General features: G+C 38.9%; 1 protein-coding gene and 2 pseudogenes across 3 annotated transcripts; all 3 read right to left on the bottom strand.

Moving 5' to 3' along the window:
- Positions 1-3,170: 3,170 nt before the first annotated feature.
- Positions 3,171-6,346, bottom strand: LOC145481452 (kelch-like protein 26). The gene is made up of 2 exons (XM_081459949.1): positions 5,195-6,346; positions 3,171-4,327 (listed from the first exon to the last, which is right to left on the bottom strand). Exons 1-2 carry the CDS (start codon positions 6,020-6,022, stop codon positions 3,338-3,340), a joined length of 1,818 nt encoding a protein of 605 aa, XP_081316075.1. The 5' UTR covers positions 6,023-6,346; the 3' UTR covers positions 3,171-3,337.
- Positions 6,347-6,507: 161 nt separating this feature from the next.
- On the bottom strand, positions 6,508-9,572 carry LOC145484695 (kelch-like protein 26; annotated as a pseudogene). The gene is made up of 2 exons (XR_014049060.1): positions 8,731-9,572; positions 6,508-8,264 (listed from the first exon to the last, which is right to left on the bottom strand). The product of XR_014049060.1 is annotated as a kelch-like protein 26 (transcript).
- Positions 9,573-15,801: 6,229 nt separating this feature from the next.
- LOC145462964 (kelch-like protein 23) lies at positions 15,802-19,580 on the bottom strand (annotated as a pseudogene). The gene is made up of 2 exons (XR_014041273.1): positions 17,776-19,580; positions 15,802-16,723 (listed from the first exon to the last, which is right to left on the bottom strand). The product of XR_014041273.1 is annotated as a kelch-like protein 23 (transcript).
- Between the last annotated feature and the right edge of the window lie 834 nt (positions 19,581-20,414).

Raw genomic sequence — 20,414 nt, 5'->3', positions numbered from 1 at the left:
CATGGAGAGCAAGACCCAGTATTGACGATATTTTTGAATGTATACCAACATCTACTCAGTTACGCAAAAATCTAAAAGGGATATTAGATGCACACGTTTAACTGCGATGTGAAGCGCAAATTCTTATCAAACAACTTTTTGGTACGATTTGTAAGTAGGGATGGTCTCCAAAATTTGCTATGAGCTCCTTTAAAAACAAACACCTCGATTAAGGAATTATTAGTTTGGAAGATTTTGAGGGATAAATAGATGAAAATCAGACAATTTTTCTTTATGCTATTTGTAATTGATTTATACCACTTTAATGTAACGAGTGTTCAATTCGATATCTCACGAGCCAGCGAACGAGGGTGTGATATAAAGTTGACCGCGAGAAGAGAAATTCCATATCTACAAGCAACCATGTCCTATTTTGTTTATTGTATAATCTAACGACGTTTTTGACGGTTTTCAAATATTTCCGACCACTTTCCGAAATTTTCCGAAGATTCTCCAAAATTTTTTCCGAAGGCCACAACGTTCCTAAAATTTCCGAAGATAATGGAAGACTGCCGAAGACTTCCGATCAAAGTCCGGAAATCTTTCGACCATACACCAACAACGTTAAGTGTCAAACATAATATCAAACATTATGTCGTCGCAATATCATCACGCGTGCGTCTGTTTACTGACGTCAAATTGTGGTGAGAACAAAATGTGGCACACGAGGCGATAGCGTAGTGTTTCTGATGCTCTGACCACATTTTGACGTCTTCTGTGATCTATTACTGAACAGACGCACGGCAAGATGGAAGCTATCTGTTTTATGTAATGAAGAAACAAAACTGCAAATGTTATTTGATAACGTTATCTATACGTCTTTCCTCCAATTGATCATAAGTAAGAGGCAATCAAAATGTGAGATTACGTTGACTTATCACATAAATCGTATTTTTAGTGACACCCCGCGTTTAAAGGGAAAATGTCTGGTGCTAATGCTGGTCTCTTGTTTTTGTCGCTGTGGCTTGTGAATTAAAGGTTATTTTGAAAAGAATGTAAGTCAATTCATCTTTCGGACCATTTTCGAAAATGTACTGCCGTGTACACAATAAGTGAGACAAAAAGGACTTGTAAAAGAAATGGTGACTGCAGTTTTCTTCATTTTATTTAATTTATTCTATACATTTGCTGTTACAAGAATAATCAGCTGTAGTTAAGTGGAAACACTATTCCCAATGTAAGAACAAAGCTATACTTATATATTGTAAACTGTCTGTCAAATTCACATATCCACGCTCAGCTACTAGTACGGGCAATTTTCATGACGCCGAAATCACCTAGTCTAACTTCCTAATGCTCGGCTGCCCTTGGGTTATTTGTCATCTCTGTTCACAAACTAATATTCTCTGAAAATCCACAAAAGATGAAAGAAAGCTCTAGATTTTTAAGACTACAATTCTATTCACCAAATTACTGCAGTTTATTAGTATCTGTGGCACTACCTAACAAATGCTAGATTGGATTACTAGACTTAAGCACAGCTATACAGCCCTTGATAATTAAACAGAACAGTAATTAAACGCCCTTAATTTAAAGTTTACTCTACAAAGCGACTATATGATTAAAAGAAAATACTATTTCTAAAAATTCAAGCTTCATGGGATAATCTAAGACTTTATAAAAGGCTACTTTCTTCCTGCTATCGTCTTTAATGTAAATATTAAATTAACTTAGCATGCGGCCAACGCCAACTCGGCTTATAAAACAATAATTAATAGCAATATCATAACGATAGAAATTGTGTGCAGCTACATACAAAAAATTACCAACATATTCTGCACAGTGGCAGGAAAAGTTTTGCATTCTTCCTAGAGCCTTCATAACATGTCTTCTCACCTATTCCTTCGAGGCAAGACCCGATATGCGACGATTTGTTTGTTTAAAAAAAAAATAGAATTCGAGAAAATCACTGGGTTATTTATTGCTTTGGATTTCTCAAATAATAGTAAGTATGTCAGTTCATTTACAAACCGCCCAGATTAACACAAAATCTCTGAAGTAGCTTCTAAATGATTTTACAATTCCTTGAAGTAATAAGAGAGGGGTTAGAGCAGTTTTCAATTGAGTGTCGTAAAACCAAAACCAAACCAATTACTTACCAATTAGACTACTCAGCCAATCTCAAACCGTCGTAAAACCAAAACTAAAACCAAAGTAATTGCCGGATTACTTTCGAAACTCAGCTGAAAACTACTCTACTAATCCGAAATCATTCATTCTTATGCTCAATAATGAAGCTTACATTAAAAAAAACAACATACATGATAAAAAGATACATTTATTGCTCATGAAAATATTAATACACAGTCATGAGATTCTCTGAGGGAAATACACATGTTCCCTTTATCACTAAAAAAAGTCTCTCAATATATTGTTTCTCATAAGTAAATTATATACTTACTGAAACTCTTTTCCGAAAGTCTCCTTTAATAGTAGAGATTTCCCTTTGAATAAATGATGAGGTTTCCCTATTTCCTAAAACGCCTTTGAGGGCCTCAATCTACCGGGCAATACTCTTCTTGTTTTGGCGTCACATAATATTTACTACTACTGAAACTTTGTGACATTTAAAATACATTGTGAAATACAATACTAACGGGTAGTAGACTTAAAAGAAATAGTTCTCTTTGACTACTGTCAATGCCTGGCTACATAGCTCTAGCTCTAACAACGCATATATATAACTCTAAATCAGATGCCTGTACAATACAGCAGACTAGAAAAAAACAAGCACCTTAATGTTTCATCTAAAATAGTTATGTTTGACTAATAAAGAAGCCTAAGCCGTGTATTACACTGTAATAAAACACGACGGGCATTTGAGAACACGAAAGAAATGTAGAAAACACTGGCCGCAGGCGAGTGTTTTCTACATTTCTCGAATGTTCTCAAATGTCCAGAGTGTTTTATCACAGTGTAATACACGGCTTAGATTTCTTCATTTGCCTTATGATTTAGAGATAATGTAGCGAAAAACAATAATACACACTTTCTCTATGTTTTATACTCTGTTAAAACATGGTTTTTCGATCAATCAGAGCTCGCGCAGTGTCCTATCTATATTATAATTAATTAAATTTAAAAGTTATCGACCTGGTTTTTCAAAGTAGGAACTACAAAGATGTCATGATTAAAAACTGCTGTAATTTTCAAAACCCTTCTACAAGACAGATTTACCAATACATGTACTTCTTATTATTACCTTACTTTTGGATTACCCTAACTGAAAAATATTGTAAAAAAGCTATCACATGTTTATTAAACATGATGAAGCCATCTCATGCCGAAACTTCTATTGTTAGTCAGCTTGACTTTCATCGTGCTCTGCTTTCAAGTTTTCCCTCTTCACAGGAAGATAACACAAGACTGCATTGTCACTTACTTGAGCCAAATTTTCCCATTCATCTAAATGAATGTGATACATCTCCCCTGGTGGGATTCTAATGCCACTGTCAATTGGAAATTTGTTGATGATGAAATAAACCTTCCCTTCTATTTCAACCGCACCAAGATTGTTCCGGGGAATATGCTTTTGCTCCAGAACAGACCAAATGTTGTTTTCCTCTTTGTAAACTTCAACAGGGGCGGTGTTTTGAAAAGGAAAATCGGAACGAGAATCTTTTCCCCCAGCTAGACACAGCCTGTTGTTGACTATGAAAAGACTGGATCCAAAGTGAGGACGGCAGGTTGACGAGTTTTGTTCCCATTCATTCCTTTCTGGGTCAAAACAATGCATTACAGCCGGTTTAGCTACCCAACTTTCTATTCTATCAGTCCATTCTTGTTTCTCATATCCTTGAATTACGTGTATTTTAGATTTTAACACCACGGCCGCTACATTACTGAGCCTGTACCAACTATCACTTGCCCTGGGCAATTTAGCTCCCTTTTGCCACTTGTTGTTAGCCAAACTATATCTCTGAGGTGGATTTGATTCACTGATTGCATAAATGTAATCATCAACAGAGCATAGGCAGTTGATCTTATTATTAGACTCCAGACATGGTGGCAGTGTATCCCATGAGTTATTAGCTACGTCATAACGGTAAATAACAAATTGGCCAGACTGGGTTTTTCCAGCTACATACAAATAATTACCATAGTATTCTGCACAAAAGCATGACTGGGTTTCATTTCCTAATTGTGCTACAGATGGCAAAGATTTCCACATTTTGGCCTCAGCGTCAAAATATTTAACTACAGTCTTGTACTCCACTTCTGGACCTTCATCAGTATCCTGAATGGGCTCATTAGACGTTGTCATACATTGTTCAATGGCCACCAGAACCTAAATGAAATAACTACAGATAAGCATGCTACTGATAACTGATTTCAATTGTATGATTAATATGAGTTTGGGACTCTTCACATCATATCAGTATGTGCAAGTGCTTGTTAAAGGGAACTGATATTTCCACGATCCTTGCTAACATACCGACAATAATATATTAAAACAAAAATTTTAAGTTTACACCAAGCATTCAAGCATGAACAATGATGACTAGTAAAGAAAACAGGTTCTTCCTTCCAAATGAAATCACCAACCCCTACACCAGATAACCTGACTAGTGATGGATATACAGAGGACAACGCGCGGAAGAAGGGGAGAGGGGAAAGAGTTAAAATTACAAATAAAAATGGCTTTTACCCCATAAAAGACTAGTAAATAACATGGTAATAGATGTCCAACAGTAGCAATTAAATGAAATAATGAAAGATGCGAATGCAACCATAACACTACTGGAAAAATGACCTGAAAAATTTCAGGCTCTGAACGGGATTCGAACCCACGACCTTTGCGTTCCAAGCCACATGAGAGCGGTTCAAAGCCGTCGTGGGTTCGCTGTCATGTGGCTTTGATAGCTCAGTTGATAGAGCATTGCACCGGTAACGCAAAGGTCGTGGGTTCGAATCCCGTTCAGAGCCTGAAATTTTTTCAGGTCATTTTTCCAGTAGTGTTATGGCTGCATTCGCATCTTTCATTATTTCACTAGTAAATAAGTTCATTGCAGCGGTAGAATGGCTAGTGAGAAAAAGATTGGCAAACTAAATAGAAGAAGTATCCCCCATTTCCCACCAATTGAGTTTTAGTAGGGGTTCCTCCCCATCCCCAAACTGTATCACAGATGTGGTAAAATAAGGTACATTTACTCACCGAGCTCATCGATCGTGCTTTAGTTTTCTCGACAGCAAACTTGGAGTTGTGTGAAGGCATGTTACTATGCAACAGTGATTCGTGCAGAAGCATCCGAATCTCTGGGTCTTGTTGCATCTCCTCTGTATTCAGTTCTTGAATCACAACCTTGATATCCACCAGCCCCAGACGAACAGCTCCGATAACTTTGGCGGCAACTGCCATCCTCTCTTCCTTCTTGTGCTTAATCCACTGCATCACTGATTTGAAGACGAACGTTTCCGAAGGTGCACTGAGGTCATCTCGACTGAGAAGGCTAAATAGTTCGTCTGCGCCAAAATGAGACAGGAATTCTTTGCTTTCACAAATTTCCTGATACATCAGGACCATCTTCTTCTCCGCTGCCTCTCGCAGATCTTTCAGACCGTGTCCACAGGCAATTTTCCAAACGCGGCAGTAAGCTTCCACATCGAACCGAAGCTGAACAAACTCAATCAGCATGAAATCACAGCACAGTTTTACAACACTTCTCACTTGAAGATGATCAGCTGCGGCAAGAACTCTAAACACGTTTTCCTCGTTGACGCGAAGATCTCCAGTGTAGATGGAGTCCATTACAATCTTTAAAGAATCAGGTGAAATGCTTTCATCTTTCAGTTCGATCACTTCCTGGTTCGAATCCTTCAATCCATGGGTAAACATAGCGAGGAAATAATCGCTATTTGCCGCGAGTACAATGCGATGAGCTGGAAAGATGTCTTCACGCACTTTTAAACGAACGTCGATGAATTGACCTTCGTTTCGAAACTGAGCACACTTGGATAAAAGAATCTCAGAATGGGCGACCATCTTGCGATGCTTTGCTTTACATTTCTAACGCGCCCTGAATGCATTAAAATGCTAATTTGATAGATCGTCATATGATCGCACGTCTGCCTTCACCCACGATAAAATCGTCACGCGAGCAAGGTCACGAAACGTTTGGCTGATCAGGTGCCGCAGTCTCGGGACCTGCGCGATCTCTGGTGTTGTTTTCCTCCAAACATATTCTTACTTGCTCCATCGAGGCAACACGCAAAATGACGATCTTTTTGATAAACTGAATAGAATTTAAGAATATCTCTGGGTTGTTTTATTCCTTTGAATTTCTCGAAATAACGGTTAAAAACAACGTCAGTTTCATTTGTGTACCATGTCAGACTAGGACACAACGTCCTCAGTAGTGTCAAAATTATTCTACACGTTTTTTCCTGAAGTAACAGGAGGAGGTTACTAATTCGAAATCATTCATTCTTTGGCTTTCTAATAAAGGAGCCAAAAAAACGTAAGTGATCAAAGCATTTATTTACCTTTACCTTTATTGAGTTAGTACAGCCAGTGAGGCATCACAGCAACTGTACGTTGCTACTGAGTACTTTTTATTGGTATTGAGATTACTAATACAAAGTCGTGAGGTTCTCCGAGGCGAAGATGCATGTTTAGTTTCTTTCTTGTTCCCTATTTGTAAATTCTATTCTTACCAAAACTTTTTCCCCAAAGTTCTTGTTAATACAAAACTTAATAGTAGACTCATTCCTTGGTTCCTTACAATAACCTAAAAAAACATTCCCTTAAAAAAATAAATGATGACATTTACTTGTTTCCCAAGAGCCCCTGGGAACCAACTAAAACAAAAACGAAGCGTTTGCAAGTTTGTCAACCTTTTCATTAACCAGCTCAAATATGTATACATTTATTGAAACCATTCAATATCAAACGGCTTGAAAATAGAATTATTACAAAAGAGTTAAACTTACACTTCTAAAACTTCATATCAAGAGATAGATAGAGGGCCAAGCAAGGGAGAAACATCGTCAATATTATGTCAAAAATAACGGCAAACACTCTGGATATCCATGTATGTCATTGTAAACATATTGCTTGTATTTCTGGTGCATCAGTTCTCAATTAGGTTCCAATTCTCAAATCGCGACATTTTTCAGTCCTCTCAGTCCATCCTGACTCTAACTTTCTACCCATCTTAGCCTCTTTTTCCTTTTTTGCGACCTTTTTCGTTCATTTACTGATTCATATATTGACGCCTTTCCAGGTCTATTACTAAGAAAACTGTTAAATGTTCTAATCTATAATTTGATGTTATAACTATAAAGTAAAGAAAGTCAATGTCAATCTGATTTCAAACTCTCCCTCTTTACTGGAAGATACACAGAGCAGCACTTTTGTCAACTTTTCCTAAATCTTGCCACTCACCCAAAGGAACAGGATACCGCCCTCCTGGTGGAATTCTTATACCGCTATCAACTGCAAATTTGTTTATTAAAAAAAACACCTTTCCTTCTACTTCCACTGCACCAAGCTTGTTTGGGGGAATATCGTTTTGTTCCACAACAGACCAAGTGTTGTTTTCCTCATTGTACACTTCAACAGGCGCGGGTATACCACACAAGTGAAAATTATCTAAACAAGAAATTCTCCCTCCCACCACGCACAGTCTGTTATTTACTACTAAGAGACTGGACCCAAAGTGGGGGCGACAGGTTGACTCTTTCTGTTTCCATACATTCTTAGTTGGGTCAAAACAATGCACAATGGCTGCTTTATCTACCCAATTAGGTGATTTTGAATCACCCTCATTTCGTTTATATCCGTAAATTGTAAGCAGTTTAGATTTTAAAACCACTGCTTCTGTGGTAGATAACGCATCTTTACGATCGCTTTTCTCAAAGACACTCAAATTAGCTCCACTTTGCCAATTGTTTTTAGCCAAACTATATCTCTGAAGTGGTTTGGATTCACTGATTGCATAAATGTAATCATCAATAGAACATAGGCAGTTGATCTGATGGTCGGAATCCAGAAAAGGTGGAAGTGCCTCCCAGGAATTATAAACAATATCATAACGATAAATAACATTGTCACCAGATTGCTTATGTGCAGCTACATACAAATAATTACCAACATATTCTGCACAGTGACAGGAAACGTTTTGTTCATATGCATTTAAGCGTGCCATAGATGGCAAAGGTTTCCATGTTTTGGTTTCAACATCAAAGTACTGCATCTGCGTCGAAGGGAGAATAGCAACAAGAACCTGAAACCAGATTGAAAGATAAGGTGTACTAAGTATATTATGAATATACGTGAATTTGTCCCGCATTGAATATTTATCAGGATAAGACTTGGCTATGTTGGTGAACTTTGCACATGCTGTCAGTGTATTGCGTAGTCTGAGATTTGGAAACTTTAGAGACTCTGTGGACACATAGCCATGAGTGCATTTGGAGTCCTCTAACACGTAAGGGCCCTCGGCAAAACAAAGCTAACACACGTAAAGGTGGTCGCGTTTGCGTGACCATACTGCCACGTTTAAAAATGATATTGATTACCTTGCTCGACTCTTAATAATTATCTGCGGGAGAAACCAAATATAGAAAACAATTTACCCTTCCAATAAGTCATGCCGGTTTCTTTCAACCCTCTATCCCCGTCTTCCTCCCCACCCCACTGCAACGGTTCATATAACTGTCATGTCTCGTAGTGAGTGTGCTTTCTCTTACCGGACACATAGATCGAGGTTTTGCTTTCTCTACAGCAAATTTAGAATTCTCTGATGGCATGTGCTTAAAGATTGACGTTTCATACACCAGCATATGAATCTCTGGATCTCTTTGTATTTTGTTTGTGTTCAGTTCTTCAATTACAATCCTGATATCCACCAGCCCCAGACGAACAGCTCCGATAACTTTGCCTGCAACTACCATCCTCTCTTCCTTCTTGTGTTTAATCCACTGCATCACTAATTTGAAGACGAACGTCTCCGAAGGCGAACTGAGGTCATCTCGACTAAGGAGGCTGAATAATTGGTCTCCACCAATATGGGTCAGGAATTCTTCGTTTTCACAGATATCCTTGAACATCGAAGCCATCTTCTTCTCTGCTGCCTCTTGCAGATCTCTGAGACCGTGTCTATCGGCCACTGTGGAAAGCAGACAGTAGCTGTGAAGGTCAAGTCGGAGCTGGATAAATTTCCTCTTTAAGAAATCCCAACACTGTTGAACAACAGTTGTGACTTGAAGATGATCTGCTGCGGCAAGAACTTCAAACACGTTTTCCTCGTTGACGTTAAGCTCTCCAGTGTAGATGGAGTCCATTACAATCTTTACGGCAGCGGAGGAAATACTTTCATCCTTCAGTTCGATGACTTCCTGGTTCGACTCGATCCTTCATTTCAGCAGTAAACATGGCGTGGAAATAATCGCTATTCGCAACGAGTACAATGCGATGAGCTGGAAAGATGTCTTCACGCACTTTTAAACGAACATCGATAAATTGACATTCGTCGCGAAACTGTGCACACTTTGATAAAAGAATCTCGGAATGGGCGACCATCTTGCGATGGTTTGCTTTACATTTCTAACACACCCTGTCAATGATGCTAAACTGGCATCGGTCACGTCTTCCTAACAACCTCACGCAAGCAACATTACGAAACTAGTTATGCACCTGTCACTGTTAACCCCACCCCCTGCCCCGCAACCCGGGGAAACATGGGGCATTAGCCCCAAAGTAAAACCAAACGAGGATAATCCCCACGTACAGGGGACATATCTTCTGGTAAAGCCCCTACCAAATGAGGATAACGCCACACATATACAGGGGACAGACTTCAAAAGTGTCAATAACCTAATTTTCAGTACAGGAAACGAATCCCTGCACATGAAAAATGGTACCACTTCACGCTGCAATTCACGCTGTCACATCCTATCATGTTTTCATGATTATTTGGCCGTCCACAGGGACAAAGGACGTTATCGAATCATCATTTGATTCTGCAAAAATGTACCAATCCCCCATCACTCAAGGAAGGCAAAGGACTAAAATGAGTTAATCCCCCACCCCCTCGGGCAAGGGAAAGAGTCAAAGCCCCCACAAAGCTCCACCCATGCCCCACGTTTCCCTGGGAAGGGGGTGGGGTTACAGTGACGGGTGTACTAACGAGGAACCTTCGCCAAGACCTTGCTCGATCTCTAATGCTGTTTTCTTTCTATAGTCTCAATAAAATGTGTTTCCATGTGCTCCATGGAGAGCAAGACCCAGTATTGACGATATTTTTGATGAATGTATACCAACATCTACTCAGTTACGCAAAAATCTAAAAGAGATATTAGATGCACACGTTTAACTGCGATGTGAAACGCAAATTCTTATCAAACAACTTTTTGGTATGATTTGTAAGTAGGGGTGGTCTTTAAAGTTTTGCTATGAGCTCCTTTAAAAGCAAACACCCCAATTAAGGAATGATTTGTTTGAAAGATTTTGAGGGATAAATGGATGGAAATCAGACAACTTTTCTTTATGCCATTTGAAATTGATTGGTACATCTTGAATGTAACGACTGTTCAACTCGATATCCCACAATTGAGCGCAGCGAACGAGCGTGATATAAAGTTCACCACGAGAAGAGAAATTCCATATCTACAAACAACCATGTCCTATTTTCTTTATTGTATAATCTAACGACGTTTTTGACGGTTTTCAAAGATTTCCGACCACTTTCCGAATTTTTCCGAAGATTCTCCAAAATTTGTGCGAAGGCCACTCAAACGTTTTCGAACGTCTCCTAAAATTTTCGAAGACAATCGAAGACTACTGAAGACTTCCGATCAAAGTCCGGAGATGTTTCGATCATATACCAACAACGCTAAGGGTCAAACATAATATCAAACATTATGTCGGCGCAATATCATTACACGTGCGTCTCAAAATGTGGTAAGAACAAAATGTGGCACACGAGGCGATAGCGGAGTGTGTCTGATGTTCTTACGACATTTTGACGTCTCCTGTGATCTATTACTGAACAGACGCACAGCAAGGTGGAATCTATGGGCCGCTTATCTAAATGAAGTCTAAGTTAATCATTGTTTAGGGTTGAGCCACGGTTTAGACGTTGTCTCGATAAACAACGGCTAAACAATTTTTAAAATTCATTATTGAAACGCGACAGAACCGTGTTTTCTCGAAACAATGACTAAACCATGTCTTACGAGGAAATGCATTGTCTGCGGAGTTATTTCGTATGCAAATTTCCAGACAGTGGTTATGGCTCTTAAACATGGCGTCTAAAACAAGCCCCGCAACAAATTTCAGCGAACAAGAAAAACTTTTATTGGCCGAATTGGGTAGAGACGTTCCAGAAGTAGAAAGCAAAGACTATGACAGTAAAGCGTTTGTAAAAAAGGCAAAGGCATGGGAGGTCATTTTAACTAAATTTAACTCCCAAACTCCTAACGGTATCAAACGTGAGCTCAGTCAGCTTTAAGGATGCTGGAGGCGGCTGAAACTCCAGTCGAAAAAGGAGCAGGACTTACATCGTCATGAAGCAAAAAAAAAAAAAAAAAAAAAAAACTGGTGGAGAAAAAGCTCCTGCCTCCCCAAGTGAAGAAACCAAATTAGTAGCGGACGTTATCCCAGCCTCAGTTAATCCTCTAGAGCAGGAATTTGATGATGATACAGGAGAAGAACTTGATTTAAGTCGGAACAAAGACGAGAGGGAAGTTATTACATGCGAAGAGGAGCCAAACTTTGAAGCCGGCCGAGTAGCGGAAAAAGTCACGAAACAGGAGGATAGTCGAAAATACAGTAATTTTCAATCGCTTCTAGAGATTGTTTGCTAGAATCGCCAGTAACCCTCTGGAAAGTTCCTGTCGCATAGAAGCTTAAAGCAATTAGCACTTGCTGCATTGGTGTAAGCGGCACACCTGTCCTTGTTTGTTGTTGTTGAAGATCTTTATCCAAAAATTTTACGAGATCACTGACGTACCGAGTCCTCTCTAAGGCGAAAACGCAATGAGGGGGACGTAAGGGTTTGCGGTGATGCGGTTTTGTGTTGTTTTTGGTGCGGTTTTACGGAAATCTCTATTTTAAACTGCGATATTGTGGTTTTATAAGACTAAGCGGTTTGCGGTTTTCATAAATTTTGGATCGCGGTAATCGGTAAAAAAGAGTCTGCAGCCGTCTGCGCTTTCCAGTCATGACAGTTATTATTCGGATCCTGACGCTTCCGATGACTTTTGATCTCTTGTTTATGTTTTGCAAGGGACCACTGTTGCGTAAGCAAGCTTTGCTGTTTGTAATTTCCGCTTTTTCCAGTTAATAATTGGCATGATTAACCATTTTATCCAATGATACGTCGACTTGTTCACTTTCCGCGCTGGGAATCTTTCGCTCAGATTTCCTACAGTATTTGCCGTGGCCTAGTGCGGGACAATGTCTGCCGAGCAAGAAGAGGAGATTGGAAGCTCAGCGACGTTTCTTCTGGGAGCAAGAACTCCCTTCGGGAGAGTTATAACGCTTCAACAATCGTTTGCTTTACTGAACACTTCATGGGGCTGACTACGTTGTCTTCGGGTTATTCAAAATTCTTCTTGGAAATATTTTAAATGAAATTTAAGGTTGATTCAGTCGAGTTGCGACATAAAATGGGTTCCGAGTTCGTATTCGGGATATTTGAACTTGAAAACTATCATCTTGACGAATTTTCACCGAAAAAAACTCGATGAAAGCTTGCGTTGTGTAAAACATTCGAGTGGTTTCCAGTGCTGAAGTCGTAAACATCGATGTTTTTCAATTGGGTCTCAGCAGTATTCGTGCTGGCGCGAGCGCACTTATATTAGTTCCACAGCAGCATAACGAAGTCAGTGCCACGGACGTGTGTCAATTATTAATCTTTTCAGTACGGAGTCATGGAAGTCGTCGATACTCGTCAGAGTGCACAATGATAAGATCAGTTATAATATTACAGTGTTATTTTATGAGTGCGATGATCATACGTTGATTAACATTAACCTACACTTTTATCAAACTAAATAAGGTCGTATTTCTAATGGATGGCGAACTAGAAGTAACGATGGCGGCACCGTAGCACATTTGTAACTACGGTTTCGGTATTTTGGTAAATTTCCATGCGGTATTGCGGTTTTTTACGTTTTTTTGCGCGGTTTTGCGGTTTTCGGACCCCCCTTACGCCCCCCCCCCCCGCCCCTCCGCAATCGAAAGTCTTCGTGGCCGTATTCCTCTAATGGGTTTTATCTATTCCTAGGCCGGGTGCCAAATTGTTCGAACATGTATATTACGTCGATTGGCGTAGTTTCTTAACTGTCTGTAGCGCAGAGGTCCCTCCATTTCAAAATGGCTGACCATGAAAATATCGTGAAATAGCGTTTAAACCTACCTTTGATCAGGTCTAACTCACTTTTGTTCCTTAGTCGGTGTTTAGACACTGTCTAAACACTGTTATGGAATAACAATGTTTAAATAATCGGTACTCATGGTTTAAACATGGCTTGGACGATGACTTTCATAAAGGTTGTCTAAACTTCGTTTAAATAATGGGTCCTATCTGTTTTATATAATAAAGAAACAAAAGCAAATGGTAATGACGTCATCTATACGTCTGTCCTCCAATCGATCATAAGTAAGAACCAATCAAAATGCGAGATTACGTTGACTTATCGCGTAAATCGTAATTTTAGTGACGCCCTGCTTTTAACGTGAAATGGTCTGGTGTTAATGCTGGTCTCTTGTTTTTGTCGCTGTAACTTGTGAATTAAAGGTTATTTTGAAAAGAATGTAAGTCAATTCATTTTACGGACCATTTTCGAAAATGTATTGCCGTGTACACAATACGTGAGACAGAAAGGACTTGTGAAAGAAATGATGATTGCAGTTTTCTTCATTTTATATAATTTATTCTATACATTTGCTGTTACAAGAATAATCAACTGCAGTTAAGTGGAAACACTATTCCCAATGAAAGAGCAAAGCTATATCTGTATATTGTAAACTGTCAGTCAAATTCACATATCCACGTTCAGTTACTAGTACGGACGATTTTCCTGACGCCGAAATCACCTAGTCTAACTTCCTAATGCTCGGCTGCCCCTGGGGTATTTGTCATCTCTGTTCACAAACTAATATTCTCTGAAAATCCAAAAAAAATGAAAGACAGTTCTAGATTTTTAAGATTACAATTCTATTTATCAAATTACTGCAGTTTATTAGTATCTAAGGCACTAGCTAACAAATGCTAAATTTGATTACTAGACTTAAGCATAGCTATACAACCCTTGACCATTAAACAGAAAAAAAAAAATTTAAGAGTGATTTTCTGAGTGTCGAGAATCGGAAGACAGTCACGAAAAATCGATTTTTCTTTTATTTCGCCAAAACATACCTTTGGGTTAACTTATTCATGGAAAAATAGTTTAAAGTTCCAACGATTTATTTTACGGCCAAAATTTAAGAAAGTTGGAACTTTGCATATAATGGCGGTTTTCGCGGCTTAAAATGCTCAGAATTTAACGCTTCTTTACGAAAACAGCGGGGGCGTAAAAACAATCCTACGAAAACAAAACTTAGCACAAATATTGTTTCATTCTTATACTTTAAAATCGTATAATAAGTTTCTCGAAGTTCTGTTTGCAGCTTTGTAACGAAGGGTATTTGTACAGCCGCCATTTGTGTCTCTTGGCAAGGAACAAATAAAGGCCAACTTTGACTTCTTTAAGTTACTGCCAAGTCGCCAAACTAACGTACAGTCTCCATTTTATATTTTGTAGCAATAGATCCTTAATTATTCTCTACGTTATTGATGTTAATAAAAGTTACTCGTTTTTGTGGCTCTGGTTTGTGAGTTATAGATTGTTTTGAAAGGAAAGTAAATCATATATGATACTGACAATTCCGTTTAAAATGTTATGCCGTCCACACAGTACGTAACATAGATGGGACATGGGGACGAAATAATGGCTGCAGTTTCGCACACTTTATTTCTCAAATTTATTTTACATGCATACAAAAATGATCAACAGTTCAGAATAAACAGTCATTAATATTACACTATTCGTAATGAAAGAATAAACTGCGTAGCTTCCAGGCTAAACAACAGGTCTGTTATCATTACGGAGCTAGAGTCAAAGCTATTGGAATCGGCGAAAGAGCTTTCATTAAACAACCTAATACTTCTATACGGCTGCCCCTGGGGCATGTGTCACCTCTATTCATTAACTTGCATTTCCTCGAAATCAACGAAAGATTAAACGCAGTTCTAGATTTTTTATGAGAACAATTCTCTTCATCACTGAAGTTACGGCACTTTGTCGTTTCTTTAGCACTGGGAAATGCTAAATTGGATTGCGACACTCAAGCATAGCGATGACACCCTTGATCATTGTACAGAAGAAAGCACTCTTAATATATAGTGACAAACATTTTACTCTACAAAGCGACTGTAGGATTTAAAAAATACTATTTCTAAAATTTCAACCTTGATGGGACACAAATTCTTTATAAAATCTACTATTGATTTTTTGTTACCATCAAAAAAGAAAGACTGTAGATAAGAATGGCGGTAAAGGCAGCTTATACGTTTTATACAATTCTTGCTTTCTCACGTAATTCCAGGTGATGGTAACTTACTTCATCCCACGAAACCCTAGAAACATTAAGTTATACTCATGCTACACAGGAAAAAGTTATGTGAGCACTATATGTGTATACCTTATGGCTTTGGTATATTGTTGTTACTGACAGTAATATATATGATAAAATGCTAGTGAGGGGGGGGGGGGATTCAATTTTACTAACTGCAACTTGTAGTTAACTTCACTCTGTCTTCAAATTTTCCCGCTTTACTGGCAGATAGCACAGAACTGCATTTGGGGCAATTTTTGCTAAATTTTCCCACTCACCTAAATGAACAGGATACAGCTCTCCTGGTGGGATTCTGATTCCACTGTCAACTGGAAATTTGTTGACGATAAAATAAACCCTCCCTTCTATTTCCACTGCACCAAGATTGTTTGGGGGAAGATGTTTTTGTTCCACAACAGACCAAGTGTTCTTTTCCTCATCATAAACTTCTACAGGTGAAAGAATACCACCTAGATTACCATAACTGTCGATAGATACATTACCCCCTACAACATAGAGTTTACTCTTTACCACAAGAAGACAAGATCCATAGTGAAACTGGCAGGTTGCTGCTTTCCATGCCCATTCATTCTTTAATGGATCAAAACAATGAAGCACTGCAGTTTGGACATACATATTGCGATTTGATCTTATTATCTCTCCATGAAGGACATACACCTTTCCCCCAAGTACTGCCATCCCAGAGTTGTGAAAATCATTGTTGCAATCAGTTGTAATGCCTACCTTAGCGAACGTTTGCCACTGACGTTTAGAAAAGCTATACTTTTGAGGGAGCTGGTTACAATGCATGATTGCATACACGAAGTCATCTAAAGTACACATCTTTTCGACAGTTCCTAAGTTATGTGGCTGCCTTTCCCACAAATTCTTTTCCATGTGATATTGATAAATACAGTCACCATCAGGGTCTTTTCCACCAGCAAACAAAATACCTGCAGACTCTGCATAACAGCAGCACGTTAAGTTATTTTGAGGTGTCACAGGCGCCAACGATGTCCATATTTTGGTTTCAACGTCAAAATACTGCATTTGGGCATTAGGTAGAACAGCAACAAGCACCTGCAACAAGAATAGAGTTGGCAACGGACCATCAGAGAAATAATTGGCCACTCAGGTGCTAACTGATAAACTGTATTAGAAAACTCGAGTTATTGCATTTCTAGCTTTGATTGCATACACGAACCTCTGCCAAGAGCCAGTAGCCGAGGCTTTATCATATATGGGTACCTTACCATTTTGTTTGTGGTGACGTGTTTTATACAGTAAATCGCTTGAAATCATTCAAAATCAAGCAAAAAAAGCTAGTGTGGGAGGAATTCAATAAAAAATCTTCATACTACCTTACTAATGGATTGATTGATTGATTGATTGATTGATTGATTGATTGATTCCTTCATTCATTCCTTCATTCATTCATTGATAACTTTATTTATACTGTTTTATACACGTAAAAATTCCTTCAGCACAATTTTTAAATTGTGCAGCAGGGCAAAGGTTTAAAAGCCTTTACAGCATGTCTTCTCGAAACCTTAAGTTTGGAGAAGACATGCTGACTCCAGCAGGGCAAAGCTTTAAAACCAGCTTAATAAACATTGGAGACGATTAAGCAACGTTTTTGAAATGACAGTCAATTATCTTTGAATATCATTTTCATTCTCTCTAATTTCCTTTTGTCTTTTAGTACAGTACTTCCTTTAGTTTCATTTCAACACAATTCATTGTTTGGTCTTCATTAGGCTCGGGATCGGTAAACAAATAATTTCTCGGTACACTTGACTTGACAAGGTACTTAATGTTAACTTGTGATGTTATATATTTCAAATCTTCATATTGACTTAAATAGCGGGTCATATCTTTCCATGTCAAATGAACTGTAGCCAAGATAAGACAGGACTGAATTAGCCGGGAAAGCAGCGGTATCGTACAATGGCATAGTATAGGTCAAACTGGAATTTCAACGTCAACATGCCAAAAAACTAGTTTCTATTAAGAAATGTAATGGTGTTCTAACTCTTGCGACAATAATTAAGCTTGAGTATTGTATATAATTACTAAAACAATTATTCCATTCGCTTTCTTAACATCAGTCTTAATCATAAAATCAATCTCACTGTGCCTGTTGAACGTAACTTCGCCTTTCCTTCTGCAAAATTAGAGCCTCTTGACGGCATACAATAATACAGCAATGCTTCATGCAAATGCACGTGAATTTCTGGAACTTGCAACATTGTCTCTGTATTCAGTTCTTCAATCACAACCTTGATGTCCACCAGCCCCAGACGAACAGCTCCGATAACTTTGGCTGCAACTGCCATCCTCTCTTCCTTCTTGCGTTTAATCCACTGAATCACTGATTTGAAGACGAACGTCTCCGAAGGTGCACTGAGGTCATCTCGACTGAGAAGGCTAAGTAATTAGTCTCCACCAACATTAAAAAGGAATTCTTCGCTTTCACAGACATCCACGTACATCGAAGCCATCTTCTTCTCCGCTGCCTCTTGCAGATCTCTGAGACCGTGTCTATCGGCCACTGTGGAAAGCAGACAGTAGTTGTGAAGGTCAAGTCAGAGCTGAATAAATTCCCTCACGGTTGTAACTTGAAGATGATCTGCTGCGGCAAGAACTTAAAACACGTTTTCCTCGTTGACAAGAAGATCTCCAGTGTAGATGGAGTCCATTACAATCTTTAAAGCATCTGATGAAATGCTTTCATCTTAAGTTTCAGTTCGATGATTTCCTGGTTCGACATCTTTCATTCCATCAGTAAACATGGCGTGGAAATAATCGCTATTCGCAGCGAGTACAATGCGATGAGCTGGAAAGATGTCTTCACACACTTTTGAACGAACGTCGATGAATTGACCTTCGTCTCGAAACTCAGCACACTTGGATAAAAGAATCTCGCAATGGGCGACCATCTTGCGATGTTCTGCTCGTCCTGTTTCAAATGCAAATCTGACAGATCATCGCGTGATTACCGAGTCTGCCTAAAAACATCACGCGAACAAGGTCATGAAACTATTTGCTGACAGCCTCCCGTCTTAGTACCAGGGCCTGCGCGATTCCTAGTGCATGTTTCTTCAAATAGTCTTCGCGAGTGCTCCTTATCGAAGCCACGCACATGTACACAATTGACGATCTTTCTAATGAGCGCATACCGGGAGTAGGTGGTTTTGTGGGTTATTATACATATAACCCACAAATCCTGCAATAATTGAAAAGAGATATTAGATACAGGGGTTTGACCGAACTGTGAACTCAAATTTCCTTGTGAAGCTCTGACAAATGAAGAATGTACCTTGTGCTTTTAATTTCTCTCGCCTTGAAACAACAGATGCCTTTAGTATTTTTAAAGAAACAGAGAACGTTTTCCGCGTTGACACCAAGGTTATACAAACTTTGAGAGAAGGAGAGATAGTACTTTCGAGTCCTACCAAGCTTTGGAAGTGTTAACACAATTAGAAACAAATGAGCTCGAGATTTCTATCACGCAGAGAAATCAAGAGCGAATAATCTAACTGTTTTAGTATAAATCTACTGCTCGTTCAAAACTTTATCTAACTCGCCTTCACAAACACTTCGAAGCCGCAAAGATGCCGCCGCAATTTTAGTCGCTTGTGAGAAATGGTTACAGAGGAGGCTCGACTTGAGATGGTTTTGTTTCCGCTGCTGCTCCCGCCATGTTTGCGTAAGGTCACTGACACTAGTTGTGCTTAAGGTGATTCCTTAGCATTGCATTGCGCATCCCTACTGCGCACGATTTTAGCGTCATTAGCGCACGCAGATGATCGCGTGCGCGTACAAAACGTAAGAGATTTCCCTTAAACTAAGCTCGATACCGAAATAAATGCTCCTTTTCTTTTAAACGAGCACGGTGACCCCCACTTTTTATTTCACAAATTCAGTGAGAACAATATCCTCAATAACTGAGAAAAAAGTAGCAGAAATCTATGGCTACTTGCTTTTGGCAAATGAAATAAATACTACCGAGGGAGACGTAACGGGCCCAACAGCGCATGTCCAAATTATGTTTCCTTTAAAGGATAAAAAACTGGAGGGTATTTGAAGGCATTTTTTCTGGGACGTAGATGAATAAACAATCAAAGAAAGTCAAACTCTGTGTGATATAACACGCTGCATTGAAAAATAATCGAACTTATTTGTTGCGCACGGAGATTGCCAAAAGTCACCTAGATAACCGCATTTGTCAGTATTGTGGCGTAAAAACAAGCACGGTGACCTCCTCTTTTTATTACGTTTTCTCCTTGTCCTGTATCAACAGCATACCAAGTTTCATCGGAAATCTATGGGGGGTTCTTTTACTAGGGAATCACCTTAAGTACATTTCTCTTTGTCTAAAAGGTTGTGAATAAGTTTCTCAACAAAAATGGAAAGCATCAATTTACTGCGATAGTGTAAGGTACAGCTTGTTATATCAGCTGAGTTTGGTAAACTTAAATTTGAAGAGCAAAGCCGAAGATTTCATCGTAATGTAGGGGAGGCAAATTGAAATGATATACACATTGGCCTGCCAAACGTTCAAAAAGATGTTTATTAAACTAACTTTAGTCTATAGTTTCACAAGACGTTTAAAACAGGCAATGTCTTTTAGTTTAGAATAACTGTCAATTCTAGACCACTGGTATAATTTACTAACGTGATAAAAAATTAGCGCTAGAAGTTGAGTAAAGTTCTGTTATTCAGTTCTCAAAAACGATGTTACATACACACGCATAGTGCCCAAGCTACA

Source organism: Orbicella franksi, chromosome 1 (assembly GCF_964199315.1).
Source record: "Orbicella franksi chromosome 1, jaOrbFran1.1, whole genome shotgun sequence".
Lineage (NCBI taxonomy): Eukaryota > Metazoa > Cnidaria > Anthozoa > Scleractinia > Merulinidae > Orbicella > Orbicella franksi.
This window is presented reverse-complemented; position numbering and strand designations above follow the sequence as displayed.